Genomic DNA, 18297 nt, shown 5'->3' with positions numbered 1-18297 from the left:
GGGGTCTCGCTCTTGCTCAGGCTGGTCTCGAACTCCTGACCTTGAGCGATCCACCTGCCTCGGCCTCCCAGAGTGCTAGGATTACAGGTATGAGCCACCGCGCCCGGCCTTCAACATATTTTTGTACTAATGTGTCATCATTATCTAAATCTACTAGCAGCTATTATTTGCTTACAGTTATATAACTTAATCAGTATTTTCTCTAATACCTATCTGTTTAATCTTGGTCTCCTACTCCATTTTCAAATAATTTCATTTCATTTAAGGTAACTTAAAAATTTTAAATTCTTCATATAATTAATTTCTTCTACAAAAACTTTCACATGGTCACTAAAAACATACATCTTTTAAGGAGATAAGAGTGGTTTATATTTACTATAATTCAGTTTGGCTCTCTTCTATAAAAATCTTATGTCTGAATACTATATCACTTGACAATAAAAAGTTTCAACACTGTAGATATTTGAGTCATCTTTTTCTAAATTTATTATATCCTAATTTCTGTAATACTCAAAACTATAAATCAAAACACTGGTGACCGTGAGGATATATGGTGTCACTGTTTACTGTGTGGGAGCATTCTGGTATCTATTTGCTCATTAATGTCATTGTTTCAAATACATAAATAAAGTTATGAACATATATTCTATTATAGTTTATTATTCTATTATATATTCTATATTATTCTATTATATATTCTATGATAATTGTCATAGTTTGGTATAGGCCTAGAAATACTCTGATATGGATACAAAATACATGTGTACAAGGTGTGGGACTTGTTTCTCTCCATCAGAAATACAACATTTGGTTTGGGGTCTCCTGTTTTGTCTTTAAAGCATCCCTCTTGCCAATCTCAAACGGTCAAATTTGACATCAGATTGAAAGACTGATTTTCATTTGTATGGAATCTGACTGATAGAGCATAATAGAGCCAAGGAGAGAACTAAAGATCAACAACTACAATCGAGCTTGGCTGTGTAATTCTCAAAATAATCTTGTGAGCTGACTTCATCCAGTTTTGTGGCTTTAAATGGTGTTTATATGCTGATGCCAGCCAAATTTACACCTTTATTTACATCCTCAGTGAAGACTTTTTCTTCACTTCCAGACCACATACTGGACAAAACTTGGGAGTCCAATAAGTATCTTAAACTTAACATGTCCACAGTAAAAATCCCCATTGTCTGTAATCTTCTGTATTGCGGTAAATCACAATTATATTCTGCCGGTTGCTCAGGCCAAAAATTTCTAGTCATCCTAGATTGTTTCTGTTCCAATCTACACCCAATCATCAATAAATCTTGATAATACTTTCAAAAATATATCTAGAATCTCAGCACTGTTCAGCACTTTCACACTATCACCCTTGTTCAAGATATTAAATCCTCTGGATTGGATTATTCTCAGTCTTTTAATTGGTCTCCTACTTTTGCTCAACTAAAAAGGTTGCTAACTCAACTTTTACTCAACTAAAAAAGTTGACCAAGGTGTTTGCTCCTCTTACCAGTCAAGTCCTATCCCTTTTCTGTTCTGAACCTCCCAGTGATTTCTCATCTTGGAGTGAACGCCAACATCCTCATAATGGTCTAGAAGATTGTACATGACTTGGCCCCCTGCTTCCTTTCAGATCTAACCTTTTACTACCTTTTCCTACCTTCCCTTTGCTCTAGCTACCCTGGCCTGCTTTCTGTTTCTCGAATCATCAGATGTTCTTGCATCTCAAAGTCCTTGCTTTTCTTTCTTCCTAGAAAACTCCTGTCTCAGATAGCTGCATAGTCACTACCTTAACTTGCTTAGGTCACTGATCCAATACCAACTCCCTGATGAGGTCCTCCATGACTACATCATTTAAACCGGACCTGCTGCTACATCCTTATACTCTCCATTGTCCTTCCCTGCTTATTTTTCTCCATAGCACTACGGCCTTTCTAAATATTATATATATTTTTAGTTATTTATTTTTGTTGATTGTCTCTCCAATTAGAATAAAAGTTCTCTGAGAGCAGGAATTTTTCTGTTGGTGGCCTTGCTGTATCCACCACATCTAGAACGGTTCTGCCACTGAGTAAATATTCAATAAATAATTGCTAAATAAATGAATAAAGGAATGTATTAAATAAAAATTATTTCAATTTGTCATATAAAATTATTAAGAATTAAATGGAGCATGTAATTGGCTCAATGGTAGTTGGATTTGGTAATTAGTGAGTCCATCAATAAATCGTGCTGGGAAAACTGGATAGCTACATGCAGAAGATTGAAACTGGATCCCCACCTCTCACTTCTTACAAAATCAGTTCTAGATGGATAACAGACTTAAACCTAAGGCAGGAAACCTTAAGAATCCTAGAAGAAAATGCAGGGAAGACTCTTTCAGAAATTGGCCTAGGCAAAGAATTTATGAAGAAGACTCCCAAAGCAATCCCAGCAGCCACAAAAATAAATAAATGGGACCTTATTAAATTAAAAAGCCAACTGTTAATATTATGTTCATTCCTTTCCAAATCAGGAAATTTGGGTATTACTGTATAGCATTTTTCTCAATTAGTGGTTTGATAATGCTTCCATAAGGCAATTCCTAGATTAGTCAACATTTTTTTCTCATTATACTACTTAATTCAACTCACAACTTTGTTCTCTTCTTATTAAATTAATATATTGGAGCTCTTTAATTTTTGCTGATGTTCAAAGGCAAAGTTATGAACATTCTGTTAATAAAAGAATCTTGACTATATATTAAATGAATGCATTATGATGAATATGCTAATTACCCTGTTCTGATCACTATAATTATCAATATATGTATCAAAACACCACACGTACCTATGAATATGTACAATTATTTACCAAGTAAAAATAAAATTATAAAATATTAATTAATGCATAATGTTGAGGATTTAGTACAAATTACTTTAGTCAATATTCTAATAAAATATTTTTAAAATGTTAAATTATGTCCTGTTTGGATGATTATTTGTATTCAAGTGACGGTGGTATATATCTGGGAAGGTTCTTCCATCTAGAATATGCAAAGAGCTCTTACAACTCAATAGTCAAAGATAAAAAACAATTAAAAATGGGCAAAAGATTTGAGTAGGTTTTTCTTCAAAGAGGATATATGATCAGCCAGTAAACACATGAAATAATGCTCAATATTATCAGCCATCAGTGAAATGCAAATCAAAGCCACATTGAGATACCACCTCACACCCATAGGACGGTTATCACCAAAAAGGCCGATAATCACTGTGCTGAGGATGTGAAGAAAGGAGAACCCTGATGCACTGCTGGTGGGAATCAGAATGTTGCTGCCTGTTAGGAACACTCTGATGGTTCCTAAAACAAGCTAAACAGAAAGACCGTATGACCTGGCAATTCGACTCCTAGATATAGACCCAAGAGAAATGAAAGCCCGTGTCCACACAAAACAGTTAATACAAATGTTAACAGCAGCATCATTCACGATGTTTAAGAAAAAAACAAATACATATCAGCTGATGTATAGAAAAATAAAATGTTTTATATATATCTCCATGCAATGGAATATTACTCCGTTGTAAAAAAGAATGAAGTACTGATACATACTATAATATGGATGAACCTTAAAAGCATTATGCCAAGTAAAAGACCCAAACACAAACAAATGACACATATTGTATGATTCCATTTATATGAAATAGCCAGAATAGGCAAATCTATACAAACAGACGTAGTTTAGTGGTTGCCTAGGGCTGAAAGATTCGAGAGAAATGCTGGGTGACTGCTAAAGGGTAGAGAGTTTCCTTCTGGGGTTCTGGCATCAGATAGTGGGGATAGTTGAAAAGTTCTATGAATGTATTTTTAGTATATTGAATTGTATACTTTAAATGGGTAAATTGTATAGTACGTGAATTAAATTTCAATAAAGCTGCTATAAAAACTAATGTTGGGGTACAGCATTTACTGTGACACAGCTGTGAAATAAATTTGCAGGTCAATCTTATTTATAGAAAATCCTTAGTTATATAATAACAATGTCTACAAAAACATTACTTTCTTTTTTAATAAGGCAAACTTCATTGGAGTATATTTAGAAAAATCTTATTCTAAGGACCACTGAAATTCTTTTTTAACTTATGTCAAGTACAATTTTTTTTCACTGGGCAATATGTGTGTCAATAAATAATATTTACTAGGAGTTGTACAGTGTAATTTAATTTCAGTCTATGACAAATGAGCTATGTTAAACAGTGTCGCTGGATCTTATTTTAACATTTGTGTGTGCAACAATGAAGTTGGAGTAGATACTCAGCATCATAGTGTATGATTCTGTACAAAGATGGTATAGCAAAATAATGAACATATGGGATGAGTTCTGTGAATGTTTGATTAATTGGTATTAAAATAATTTTGTATTACTTTAATTGCAACAAAACACTGAGTACCTTCTACAAAGAAAAAACAATTTACTTCATAGTTCTGTTAATCCTTTCTTTTGCACAGATTGAAGGCTTACAAATGTACAGAATAAAAATATTTCTATTCAGAACTCTGATAAAATTGCTCCTGGGAAACTCTTACTGTCCCAATTAGGCAAGTAGAGGTAAGGCAGTAAAAATCTACTTTAAAACACCATTGGGCATTCATGATTTCTAAATTAGCAACTTATTCCATATAGAATTAAATCTCAAAAAATAATTTCCTTTTTCTGGGTTTACTGGGCTTGGCGCATCACTTAAAAACCTATCAATTCACTTACAGAATTTAAATAATCATAACCACTAGCACACAGCGGAATGTACTTAGAAAATCAACATTTCATCTGCAATATCAAGTCTGAAATATGAAAAGATATGAAACACAGTACATTTTTGTCTCTTTAAATAAGAACAATGATTATGTTCACTGCTTATATTTTCTTTGATTATCCAAGTCAAAAACAACTTCTGTATTTCATGAACCTCTTTCAAAATAAACAAATAAGAACAAAAAAAAGGTTCTGATGATATAACTTTCTCCCATCTACCTTGAAATGCATATAAAAAAGTGCTTATATTGCATTAACTAATTTTATAAAAGTACTTTGTTATTCTTCCATAATAATTATAAAATCGTAATTTTGAGACCAGTTATGTACATAAAGCTTTAAGATAAAAACTTACCTCAGGAACAGAAAAAAATGGCTTTAAGATCTTATACTAATGACTGTCAGAATTCTTGTTTTAAAGGATTTCTTTTCATTTGCTGCATACGTATTAACCTTGAAAATAGAAATCATGCCCTAACCTTAGGCTTAACAAATGATGCAGACACTTAGAATTTAGGATGCAACAAATTATCTCAAGATTACTAAGAAAAGACAGCAAATCACCGTCAATTTTCTGTATGTTTTGGACTCCTTAACATGTCTGCATCTATCTATCAGATGAAGATAACTGAAACAAATACAAATATAGGTACATATCTCGCTGTATACCTTGGCTTGCTATACTTCTAAATCACATAACTGCACTTAAATTTTTTTTTATATAATTTAAAATACATTATCTTAAAGAAAAAATATACTTACTGCCCTCTAGAGGTATGAACCAGTAGTGTAATAAGAGTAGATGTTGCTGGGCAGATACAGTTTAAAGCTAACATGGCGTATTTAAACTCTTCTTCACAGACAACATGATCTGTTTGAAATAAAATAGGTAAATTAGAATAATTTACCTTGGGAGAATAATATTTTTAAATATGAAAACTAAAACAATGAATAAAATTGTGAAAGTCTCGATATAAATATACTTGTTTAAGAGATGTTTTTGCATGTGCAATTTTATCCCCACGAAGTATGTTTCCTAAGAAAAAGTATTAGAGTACGGGTTAAGTGATTGGGGCTAGGGGTCTAGCCCTAATTCTGTCTTAACAAAGTTGGCAACTTTTGGTAAATGCTTAATCTTCCTATGCCTCATCTTTACAAGGAGGTTGAGTCGTATGCAGGTTTGAGTACAATCTGAAAAATGTATCAAATACTCTATAAAGTCTCCTTTAATTCTGATCATTCTATGGTATGAAATATAACAGTTTTGATTTAAAGCAGTATTAATTTATCGAAGTCATAATGACAGCATAAATCTCAGAAAGTAATTATTAAAAGATGTAGTCAACAACATGGGCCTAGCATAGAAGTAACAGGTTTTAAACTATGAAAAAAACTGTAATATCAATCAATAAACATCAATGCTAAAACAAATTGAAATTGAAATTATACCTTAACCTCAAGACCTAAGATCATAAACTCAAAAGATGACAGGGTTCAGCCAGAAAAGATAGCACGTGGCAACTCAAGTGCGACGACGTAAAACAACAACAGCGCTGGCGGTGACAGCACGTGGGAGGGCACAGGCCACACCTCCAGAACGACGCCACTCAGGCCGAGTGCGTTACCAGCGCACAGGAGTGACGGCTCACATGCCAGGTAGTCTATCTTCCACACAGTCATTTATACAGAAGTGAGCAAATATTTTTATTTTGGAAAAAACAAAACAAAACCTCTCTATCCAAGCAAACAATTATAGCTGGTGTTCAAAATAAAGACGATGTTTAAAATTCTAAGAAAATACATATTTTTAGGCAGAAAATAGCATTTTTAACTGAATTAAGAAATAGAAGATTGAATTTGTCAGTGAGCCAGATCTATAAAATGAACACAGGCATCATACAATTTATGAAGAAACAAGAAAAGGTTACTTGGAAGATGGTTTAGCAAATGCTTCAGTCTGGCAAATATTGACCTTAGTCCTCTCCTATTTTAGCACATGAAAAAGCTCACTACTTTTCCTTTTGCTTTCATTTCCTTTTTTTTCCCCCTGTTTCACATATTGTGGAAGAAATATATAGTATGGTTATATCTTCGTATTTACTCTCAAAAATAACAAGGCCCTCCTAATAATAAACCTTTCTTTTTGCTTGTCAATATATAATGACCTTTAAAGAAAATTTAAAAAATATATTCATGATATTTAATGTTTCACAGGAGAGGTAAGCAGATTCTAAATCCAAATTTGAATGAGGAAAAATCTAAGAAGATTTGCGAAAGAACAGTGTCTTTAAAACACCACTTCAATATATTTCAAAATAATTTTTGAGTGTGTATGCCCATTCTGTGAAAGTAGAGTAACAAAACTGCTAAATGCAAGATGTTATTACTTTAGAATCATATGATAGCAATACGCAGGGGACCCATAAATTTCAAATTAAAAATTGAAACATATGATCTGAGAAAAATATATACATTTATTATGACATAAGATAGAATTTTAAAAATCCCCACTGCAACAGAAAAATTGGAAGGTGTGATTACCATGCAGCAATGCTGCATGCAATTATTAACTTTCCCTTGCACAAACCGTATTTCCTTCTGTAAGGGAATGTGAGAAAATGTAGTGCACGTGTGATACATTCAAAATACCTATCTTATTTTCCTTCAGTAGTTAAAAAAGTAAAAAAAAAAAAATTCCTCTTCCCTTCCCTTTTCCTCAGTCAACGTGCACATCTGAGTTTGCAGGAGGACGGCTGCAGGAAGATTGTGTTGCACTAGCTGATTTTTCAAGAACTATACTAATCAGGGGGAACCGGAAGGAAGAAAAAGACTGATAAACTTCAGGTAATCATTTTTGTATTTGCATATGCATTTTTCTATGTGAGTTAAAAGTTTCCAGTGTCCATCAGCCCTTTGACCTAAAAGTTTATAGACTACCACTAATGGTGGCAATTTTACACAGAAAGACAAAGTGCATTTTGCGCTGCTTTAGTGTATACTGAATTATCTAGGGATGCAACTGCTTTGTAAATTAAGAGAAAATTAACTTTACGTTTAGCATTGTATGTGAGTCATTAATATAAATTTAAGACATTTGATTACTATATATTATCACTGTCAGTCATCATCTGTGGATATCATGTAGTCATTGGTGAAAGCATCTTTTTCCACTGTGTTTTCTTGCGTGTTCATCCCTAAGCATTCCCTAATGAAAAACTTGCTTCTTCGTTATTATTTCCCTTCTGTTTCTCCTTCATATTATAATTAGGATATATTAATTATTAAAAATTTATGTGTATAGATAGTTACATTTATCCTGAATTTCATTCCGAAATAGTAAAGGAAGTGTTGCAAAATTTTATTGTAAAAAGGGGGTATTGGATCAGATACAATGAAAACTACTGTCTTAGATAAATAAGTTAATATATTAATATAATTATCATGAAAGTTTTTGTTAGATAAAAAGTAAAATCAGTATGTTCTCATTAAAAAAATCTATTTAATCTCTATGAATGGTATACACAGAGAAAGGGATATGATAGAATATTCAATTGGATAATAATCTTCATTAGCATATGTTACAGAGAGCTAAAACTTAACCTGCAAAATGGAACTGATTATATCTCTAGACCTCTCCTCTCAGGTCCAAATCCATCCTTCCTCTTGGGACATTTTTTAATACTAACCACTAACCCTTAACCTGAATTAAAAAATTGAAAATATTTTTTCATGCTCCCTCATTTCTCAATACCGTATGACAGCCAAAATTTATTGATTATACTACTAAAGTGCTCTCTCTCTCTTTTTCCCCATTTCCATTCTCACAACTTACTACAGATTTCCAATCCTTATCCATTAATTCTTAAGGGTCAGATATCAGATTTCAGAATTTAAAAAAATTCAGATTTTAGAAAGGTAATATGTATCATCTACCAATTAATTTCAGGTTAGTTGATATTTTCTCACCAAGAAGAATAAAAAACCCTTTCAGAGTGTTCAGGATTTTGGAATTCCAGCCAGCCAAGAGGCTGTGGACTGTTATTCCAACTCTGATACTCTCACCTAAGCTAATGCAACAGCTTCCTTCCTAACTGGTCTTCATGTCTTCCAACTCTTCAGCATTCCACTTCATGAAAGTTGATTATATGAATTGGGTCACTCTTGTCATACCCAACTAAATCGGAGTCGAGGAGCCAGGGCTAAAAAGCACTCGGAGCACGTGGCACCTGCTCCAAGAGTTTAATTTTCCCAAAGCCAGCTACTAAAATGGCCTGCTCTGACCCTAAGACCAGTTTTACTAGTAGCCGCTAAAAAGACCTGCCATGACTTTAAGACCGGTTTAACCTACCACCATCCCTCTCCAACCAGGGCTTGCCAGCTCCCCAAAGCTTCTGTAGTGCCAATGAGCTTTCTTTCAAAACAAAGCAGAACATTTATCTTTTTAATAAAACCGCTAAACTTCTCTTTGTTCTCTGGAAATAGCAAAGATCACTACGATCTGCACGTATGCCCCGTGATTCTGTGATTCCCAAATAAAACGTTTAAATTAGAGATTGGTCTCTGTATTTTATTTTGACTTTGACAACCAATTACACTTCTAAAACTAAGATGTCCAATACAGTAGCCACATGTAGCTGTTTAAATTTAAATGAAAGAAAACTAAATACAAATAACAAAATACAGTATACAAAATACAGTATCTCCATCATACTAGCCACATTTTAAGAGCTCAATAACACTTGTGGCTACTGGCTACAGTACTGGACAGTGTAGATACAGATATTTCCATCATCACCAATAGTTCTAGAGGACAGTCCTGTTTGATCTGCCAAGTGAATTAATGACCTTCCATAAATCCTAAAACATACAGGATATATTTCAAATTCCTTAAATGTGATTCATAGACAATCACAATTTGAGTGATCTTACTAGCATGATGTACCGCCTTTTCCGTGCCCCTTCTCAGCCATATTGCTGCTAGAATTGCTCATCTGTAATAACAGGAGAGAAGGCAGAACATATGGGTATAAATGCAGGTTGGTGGGTAGATGTGTTGGTGGAAGTTTATAGAAGTTTTGTTTTTCTTCCTATGGTTTTTTTTTTAGTGAAACAGGTAGAAATGATGATTAGGGAGGAGTTTGGAGTTGGAAAGTTGCAGGTAGTCTCTTCCTCGTTTGTTTTGTTTCCTTTAGCCACATTCAAATGCATGGCAGTTAACACCAAAAACCCAGAGAATTATATTTAACTAGGGTTGACTTTTGACATACAAGTAAAACTAATGGAGAAAGGGTCAAGCAACTGAGAATAAATTGACGGTAAGGATTATGATGATGTGCTGTGACATGCAAACAGGCTAAGAAGGGGAGACAGGACCTGTGGGTGAACGATAGTGAAAATGTTGTGGGAGAAAGGAGTCGTAGGTCCCGTGTCATCACACAGTTGAGGGTCTGTGTTAGAGTGTACGAACCAGAAAGACAGGAGTGGTGGTCAGAGGGAGGCTCTAGGATTGGGGATGGCAGAGGGGTCACATTTACTGGCAATAACATGAGCCATGACACGATCTGGAAGTAGCTGCTGAGATGGGATGCTTGGCAAGAATACTGAAAGGAGGGAAATTATAGAAACACGAGTGTAGGGGATTGAAAGAACCATTTTCATAGCTATCAATATCATCAAGTATCATGACCAAGAAATGTTGGGGAGAGTGACAGCAAGCTAGGAGACTAAGCACTTTTTCAGGATTATCAGATACTTATATTTCCCTTTTCAGACATTTTAAGTCATAAACTACCAATTTTTATCAAATAATTTTCTAATTAAAAATAAAACACAAAGTCATATAAAATTTAAGTATTACAAAAGTGCATAATGTAGAAGTATACCCATAAAAGAAATTGCTATTTTCCCCTACCATCCATTGTCCCCTCTGTATGCAGAAACCACCTGTCTATAGAGACATGTCTGGAAGAGACGTTTGGAAGGGCAAGAATACTAGTGTGTGTGGACGGTGCCTTGCTGATTCCAGTCAGCTATACGCAGAGACATGATCTAAGGTAAGAACTGATCACTTTGCAAGCCGAGAGAGAAGGGACTAGAACTCTGTTAAGTAGGACATTGTTTGCTTGTAATCAAAAATCTAATCAAGAATCCAGGGATCTGGACACTTGCAGAGTTGAAAAAGTGAACTGTACCTTAAACAGCAGGAGGTAACACTCCCTTACAAAGCCTTTGTCAGAAGCTTCCAATTAAGACTTCTCAGCCACACCAATGAAGCCATATCTGTGGAGGATCAGATTAATGTCCCGTGCTGCCTTCCCACCCAAACTTGTTTCAGATGATGCCAAGGTAGCCATCATTATAACCAAGAAGAAGACAGGAGCAAGGCAACAAAAGCCAGTAAATAAGGGAAGTTTAAATAAGTTTCTAGAAAAGAATTTTGAGCACAGTTACTGACACATGGAAAGGACTGGAAGAAATCCACTCCAATTTCAACTGCAGGGGTGGCCACAGAGAATAGTGAACAAGGGGCCATGTATATATATGGTTACTCTCCAAGAGCAAAATTGGGTTTAATCATGGGATTTACCATACTGCACTGGAGGTTTCTCAGTTCACGTGCCACAGATATACTATGGGCTAATGAGTGTTATGCATCTTTTTTTCTCTTTTCTAAAAACCATTATTTTATTACAGCTATCATGTTATAACATTGTATATCCAGATGGCGGGTGGTAGTGGGAAAAACTAGCAAATTTATTTGTGGGTATGTTGCCAAGTTGTTAGAAGACACATCTAGATCTGACTTTGTATTATCCAGATATCCTGGACTTTGAGCTGGATGCAGCGCTTGGTGGGATGTTTAAGTATACTTTGTAGAAAATAAATGAGTGTCGTATCATGGATACTTGAGTGGACAAAGGCTTGAACTGTGGCTGGAAATACTGTCTCCCATAGTGACTATTCCTTCCTATTTCCTGTTAGTAGCAGAGGCTCTTACTTCCCCTCAACCCACTTCTACATTTTGGCTGGATGTGTGGGTACTCTGGTTGAAATATATTTCCCAGCTTCCCTCCTGACAGATATGGCCATGTGACTAGGGTTTGTCTGATAGGATATGTGCAGAAATGTGCAACTTTCCAATTGTTTTTTATACACAAAACAACTTTCCCTAAACTCTTTCCTTTTGCTGGTGAGAATATATGTCACAAAAGCCCAGGTTGGTTATGCAAACAAAGATAACTCCTTATCAAATATCAGATCTGTCCATTGTTTTCCTTAGGGCTTCTAACTTCCCTCCCTTGTTGAAGACAGTATTTCCTATTTCAAAATAATATGCATTTTATCTTGTATTTTCTTCTCATCTGTTGGAAGTTTCTATTTGTTTTGATTTAATTCGTTCCCCTCTCTTGCTCATGGATAAAGCACAAGAGCACAGGAGGTCAAGCGCGTCACCACTGAGGGTGCCGAGCCACATGCGAGTTTCTTGATCCCTCTGAACCCCTGGCCTTATCTCTAAGATGTGAATAACAATAGAATACACCTCATAGAGTTTTCTGAGGGAAAAAGTCCACAATGAGTATATTATGAAATGCTAATCAGAATTCTAAACAAGTATTATGTATCATCACAATCAAGCATTATTAGAAATAAAAACGTAGATTTCAGTAAACTATCTTGAAACAATGCCAATAATATACTTTAAAAATATACTTGGCAAAAAAAATAATTCTACTGTTATATAATTTTTGTAAAGATGCTAAATTCTGCACGAATGCTCACGTGTATACCAGTATGCATGTCTGAGTAACACAGAAAATAGTACGTAAGGATGAGCATCAAACTGTTAATAGGTTGGCAAAGAGTTCTACAAGGATATAACTTCTAAAATAGTAGTGTTATGTGAGAGTCTTGGTTTCTTTGTTGTTGTTATCTTTATCATTTTCAATTTAAAAGCTTTTAAAATAAACAATTACAATTAAGATACTAATTTGTTGATAGATATGAATCAAAGCTATTTTCAAGTCCCTTTTACTCTAAAAAATAAAATTGATAATTATTTTTTTACCAAGTCAGAGATTTTTTTAAAAGTCTGCATCACAGGATTTTCTGAGCTCTTGTATGATTTAAAGTACTAGAAGCTTCTTCCATGCAGTTGCTAGGTAACAGCTCTTTGGAAAGCAGTAAACAGTGGAAAATGCACTAAACCAATCTAGTCCTGGGTTTTGATTTACAGAAATCAAATATGCTTTGGAAAAGAGCTTTTAAATAGAAACACAAACCAGGGTCAATTAAAAAAAATTAAACGTTGTTCATTTTTATTTTATGTGGAAAAGTTTATTACATAGACCAACTGATCAAACTGCATTATAAAATCTTTTGCATATCCTTTGCTTATTAGGTTATTTTTATAAGCACAAGTGGGGTTCATTGCTACAAACATTGTCTCTTCTTATATGAAAATGAACAATATCTAGCAATCAATTGAGTTTTATTTTGATCCTGTTATTTTAATCAATAAAATAAGCAATTTGTGTGTGTGTGTGTGCTTGTGCACTCGTCAGAGATTTTGCCAATTCAAAGACTGTGAGGCATTCAAACACTACATGGCTAAGAATAGATTTGAGTAAACCTTTAAAAGTCATTTAGTTTCACAAGATCTAAATATAAGAACACTTATTAAATATGTAGAATCCAAACCAGTTTGAAATTTGCAATATTCTGTATAACAGATGTATTTTGCATCAATAACACTGTGTGTAAAAAGCATGTTTGTGTTTTTCTAATTGCTTCAATACTTATTTTAATGCTATAATGTTTTTTAATGAATCAGACTAATTAAATGCTCAAAAGGCGAGTCAAATTTCCTGCATCCCAGAGCAAAACAGTTTTAATTTCATAAAACTCCCTTTTATAATTCTCAGAAAAACATACCAGTCAATATTTTTTGAAAAATTATTGTCCTCATAACTTCAATTTCTTTAGATTCCAACCAAAAGTATTCTTTCCTTTTTAGCTTGTAATAATATAAAATATGGTTATTGAAGCTTCTCATTAGTAATATAATAATACCAAATAATATTTCAGCTTGTATGCTAAATGATGCATATATATTATTAAACCTTACAAAAGCTCTCTATGATGTATATGTCATGTTCAACATTTTTTATATAAATAATCATATGTTCAGCGAGGTAAAGTATCTGCCTAAATCCATTATTTATTTAAATTCAAACTGCCAACCAAGAACTCTACAAAAGCTATACAACTCTAAAATTGATTAACCAGCAGTTAAAGTAGGTAACATAGTCTAGCAGTTTCTCCCTCTGCTGAAGCCTCTGTAATAATTACCACTTGCTATCGGATGAATAGATGTCTGGAGCAGTCATTGAATTGAGCTGACAACTGAGAAAATACACCCAGGTTCCCCAAACACCCATCACGTAACAGAGAAGGTTGGGGGTGATGTAGCCAAGTTTGCCCTTGAAATCAATTTCATTCCTTTTCAATCACAAAAAAACAAAATTGTGACTGGATTAAAGTACTGTGAGTGACTGATTCAAAGAGATTTTGAAACAGCTCTAGGTGATTTATTAGTAGGAAATAAATACTGTAATAAATATTAAAAAAGAAATAAATGCAGGTGCTCTAAGATGATATAAGAGTACACCTTGCCTGCTCTGGGGCAGTCAAGAAAAGAATCACTAAGGAAATGATGTTTAAACTAAGGTTTTAAGGATAATCAAGAAAAAATTAGTTGAGAAGTAAAGAAAGTCTACAGAGGTAATTTTCTTAAAAATAAAATTGGAAAAGTAGGAAGACATTTACGTGTTTATGGAAATATATTAACAAAGAAAGTGATTTGAGAATAAGGAGGAAAAAAAAACTAGGAGGCTGCTGACAGGGTATGAGGCAACGGGATCCTCCACTTACAATAGGAAAAAAGCAGGAAGTGGTAAGTGAAATAAAATAACATTTGGAAAATATGTTGCAAAATTTGAGAAAATTTTCATGTATTAACTTTCCATATCTCTGAGAATTAGAAAATGAGATAAATTTGAAATACTAACTGCAAGAGTAAGAGAACGATTAGATAAGAAAAAAAAAATTCCACAATATTAAGGGCCTCAGCGAGCTGCCAGAACAGGAGTCTATGGAAACAGGACTAGGAGCAGTGCTCGGTCAGGGAGCAGGAAATGAGGATCCATCTATATGGAATTTTATTTGTTTGTGTTTGTTTATTTTCAATCGGGAGCTATGGAAAAAAAATAAAAACGAAGAAGACCAGTATACTGATATGAGGTTGGATGAATGAAATGGCAGACTACAGAGTTCAGGTTGTTTAAAGAGGGAAAAACAGAAGGGAGCTGAGGCACAGGGGATCTAGGCTGATGACGCATTAGAGGGATGTTTCTCAAGCTCTTTGTGATGAAGAAGGACCAGTTTCCTCTTTTCTCTTCTTTTTAATTAGCCCACTGCAGACACATGCACTTCTGCTGTGCGTGACTGGTATATAGTTCATACCATCTGTGATTCACCTGTAATTCTGATGTAACTCAAACCAGCCTATATGTTTCCAAAGAGACAATTATGCACTTGAATGTCACGGCAATGTCAAACTACTATCAAAATTGCCAAATACTTACTTCCAATTGCTGTATTTATTATGTTGTAGCCTGGTAAAATTCTGGGGAATAAAACTGGTCTTTGGACCACATTTTGCATAGCATTGCATTAGAAGTCTTGAAGTAGAAGGGGAGTGTTTCAATAGTACTGGACGATTGAGTAAGAAAATAGAATGTTGAATTTGGATATTGTATGGGCTGTATACTGTAAATGAGACCGGAATGATCTGGGGTGGTGAACAGGGGTGTATTTCATACATAAATGCACACACAAATTATATAAATAACAGATACACAAAAACATACAACTCTGTTTCCTGACCCACAGAAACTGTGAGATAATAAATGTTCATTGTTGTTTATACCACAGTTTTGGAGTCATTACGCAGCTATAGATAACTAATATACTACCTCATGAGGTTGTGATGAGAACTGAGTTAACCTATAAAAAGTGCTTTAGAACAATAGTCCATGCACATAGTAAATACTATATAAATGTTGACTACTACTATTACTATAATAATAATAATATTATTGTTCACCTGTTATTTTTCATTCAGTCAAGGGGTAAAAGTTAATGCCCTTGTCCACTTGTACAAGGGTAAGTTATGCATTTCTGGAAAGCAAATTGGCATTGTGTATTAAAAACAATTAAAGTACACACATCATTATCCTAGAAATTCCACTAATCACATTCTCCTTGGTGATTAAAAATAGATACCACTTTTTAAATTGCCTTAATTTTCATGCTTTATTTGATTTTGAGTTAACATTCTCAAAAACAAGTAGCTATTATCAGATTCATCAATTTTAGTCCTTACGATTTATTATAGAGAGTAGCTGGATGTCCTACATGAGAACTTGGCACAAATGAAAGTGGCTATATAAAAATATTAAATGAGATTTGATCATGGGTTATAAAATGTAGCAATATGCCAATTTCACATATTCATAAATTTATGTAAATCATCTTTTACTAACAGAAATGATATTTCAGTTCACATAAGCAAATTATTATAGTCTACACTAACATAACCCTAAGTTGTAGTTAAACAACATGTTCATTGCTTAGATATAACTATTCACAAATTTTATCATGGCATTAATTATAATTGATAATTTGGATCTTGTGAGAAAAATGTGAAAATGCAAAAATCTATAAATAAATTAAAAATAATCATAATCAATAGACCCACCATCTACCTGATAGTGCATATTTCTTTATAAAATTGGAACTACAACTTTATATACAGGAATATTATTAATAAAATTATGCCATTTTAAGGAATTTCATATCCTGCATATTTCATTTATATTATCCTTCATTTTAATATAATTTCCAATAATGATTTATAGTTGGATAATACTAAATTCTATCTACATACCCCATTTCATGTATCCACTCTCATCTAGATATTTTGCTTCTTTCTACATTTATTCCTACAATAAATAAAATTGTACTGGATGTATTTTATTTTTAATTTCATGTGCGGCTCATATTATTTCTTCGTGAAACATTCAAGTAACTGTGTAAATACATATTAGCTGAAGTCTCCTCCTCTTTGGATTTCTGCATTTGCATTCTTTTACTACCTTCTACAAAAAAACACACTCACATCTACTCTCGCCGTCAAGCAATTCCAAACATGACCTCCAGAGTGACATTCTAAGAACACATATTTTAATACGATATTCTGCTGGAAAACTCTTCAGCACCTTCTCTTATCCATAAGATAAAGGTCCAAAATCCTTAAAATGAATTATAAAGTTTTTCATAATCTCAGCCCTGCCTTGTTTTCCAACCTCGGTTCCTACTATCTTTTATTTTGCCACAGCCACATTATGCTTTTTTCAGTTGCTGTCAACTCGCTGCACTATTTTCCACCTCGGTTTCTTCTTGTGTTCACACTCCGGAATAACTCACATGCTAAAGGGAATTAACCCATTCCTGTGTCTGCTTCTACCTTACATGTTCCGCCCCGAAACCCATCTATCACATCTGTATGGTTTCCCTGTCGTAAGCTTTCCCTGACGCTTGCAATTTTTTTCTTCAACCGTCACCCAAGCGCTTCCTTGCTCAACACCATCTTCCCCACGAGAACAGAAGTTTCAGGACGGCATTAGAGCTCCAGTCACATCACACTGAGGGCCCATCCTCGCCATTCTGTGTGTGAAATGGTATTGCTTTGCGATTGTCAGCTCATGGATGATTAGTGGTATTGAGTGTCTTTTCATGTGCTTAGTGGTCAGTTGTGTATCGGTTCCTGTGTGAAGTGTCCACCCACTTTTATTGGTTTGTTTGGATTCAATGTTGAATTGCAGGAGTTCTTTATATATATCTGGAAACGAATTTTACTCAGATACATTCATTGTGAATATTTTCCTCCTAGTCTAGGGCTTTCCTTTTTTTGAATAATGTCTTGTGAAGAGTGGAAGGTACAATTTTGATGAAACCAAATTTACCTTTTTTCTTCTTTTATGGCTTGTGTTTTTTTGTGCTCCAGCTAAGAAATATTTGCTACCCAAGATTGCAAGAATGTGACGTAAGACTCAAGGTATATTTTTTTTTTTTCTCCAAAAGACTATGAAGTTGATCCAGAGCTATCTGTTGAAGACTCACACCTCCTGAAGTTAATTAACTTGGCGCCTTTGTTGAAAATCCATTGAAAATATGTAAGTTGATCCACTTCTGGACTGTATTCTGTTCCATTAATCTATTTGTATGTCAAGCTGATAATTCTATGTTGTTTTGAATATTTTAGCATTACAGTAAAGCCTTAAACCAGACACTACAGATTTTCTGACATGGATTCTCTGTTTCATAGTTGTTATGTCTATTATAACTTCTTTATTTTTTATATCAATTTTAAAATCAGATTAATTTTT

General features: G+C 34.0%; 1 protein-coding gene across 1 annotated transcript in view; it reads right to left on the bottom strand.

The window, feature by feature from the left end:
• The window catches only part of KCNT2 (potassium channel, sodium activated subfamily T, member 2), a 318603-nt gene that overhangs the window by 114796 nt on the left and 185510 nt on the right, over nt 1-18297 (bottom strand). The window contains exon 14 of the mRNA XM_012650477.1: nt 5552-5660. Within this exon, the coding sequence (XP_012505931.1) occupies nt 5552-5660 (109 nt within the window). The remainder of the gene's footprint in view (nt 1-5551; nt 5661-18297) is intronic.

Source organism: Propithecus coquereli, unplaced genomic scaffold (genome assembly GCF_000956105.1).
Source record: "Propithecus coquereli isolate 6110/MARCELLA unplaced genomic scaffold, Pcoq_1.0 Scaffold328, whole genome shotgun sequence".
Lineage (NCBI taxonomy): Eukaryota > Metazoa > Chordata > Mammalia > Primates > Indriidae > Propithecus > Propithecus coquereli.
The sequence above is the reverse complement of the archived record's forward strand: the minus strand, read 5'-3'. Positions and strand labels throughout refer to the sequence as shown.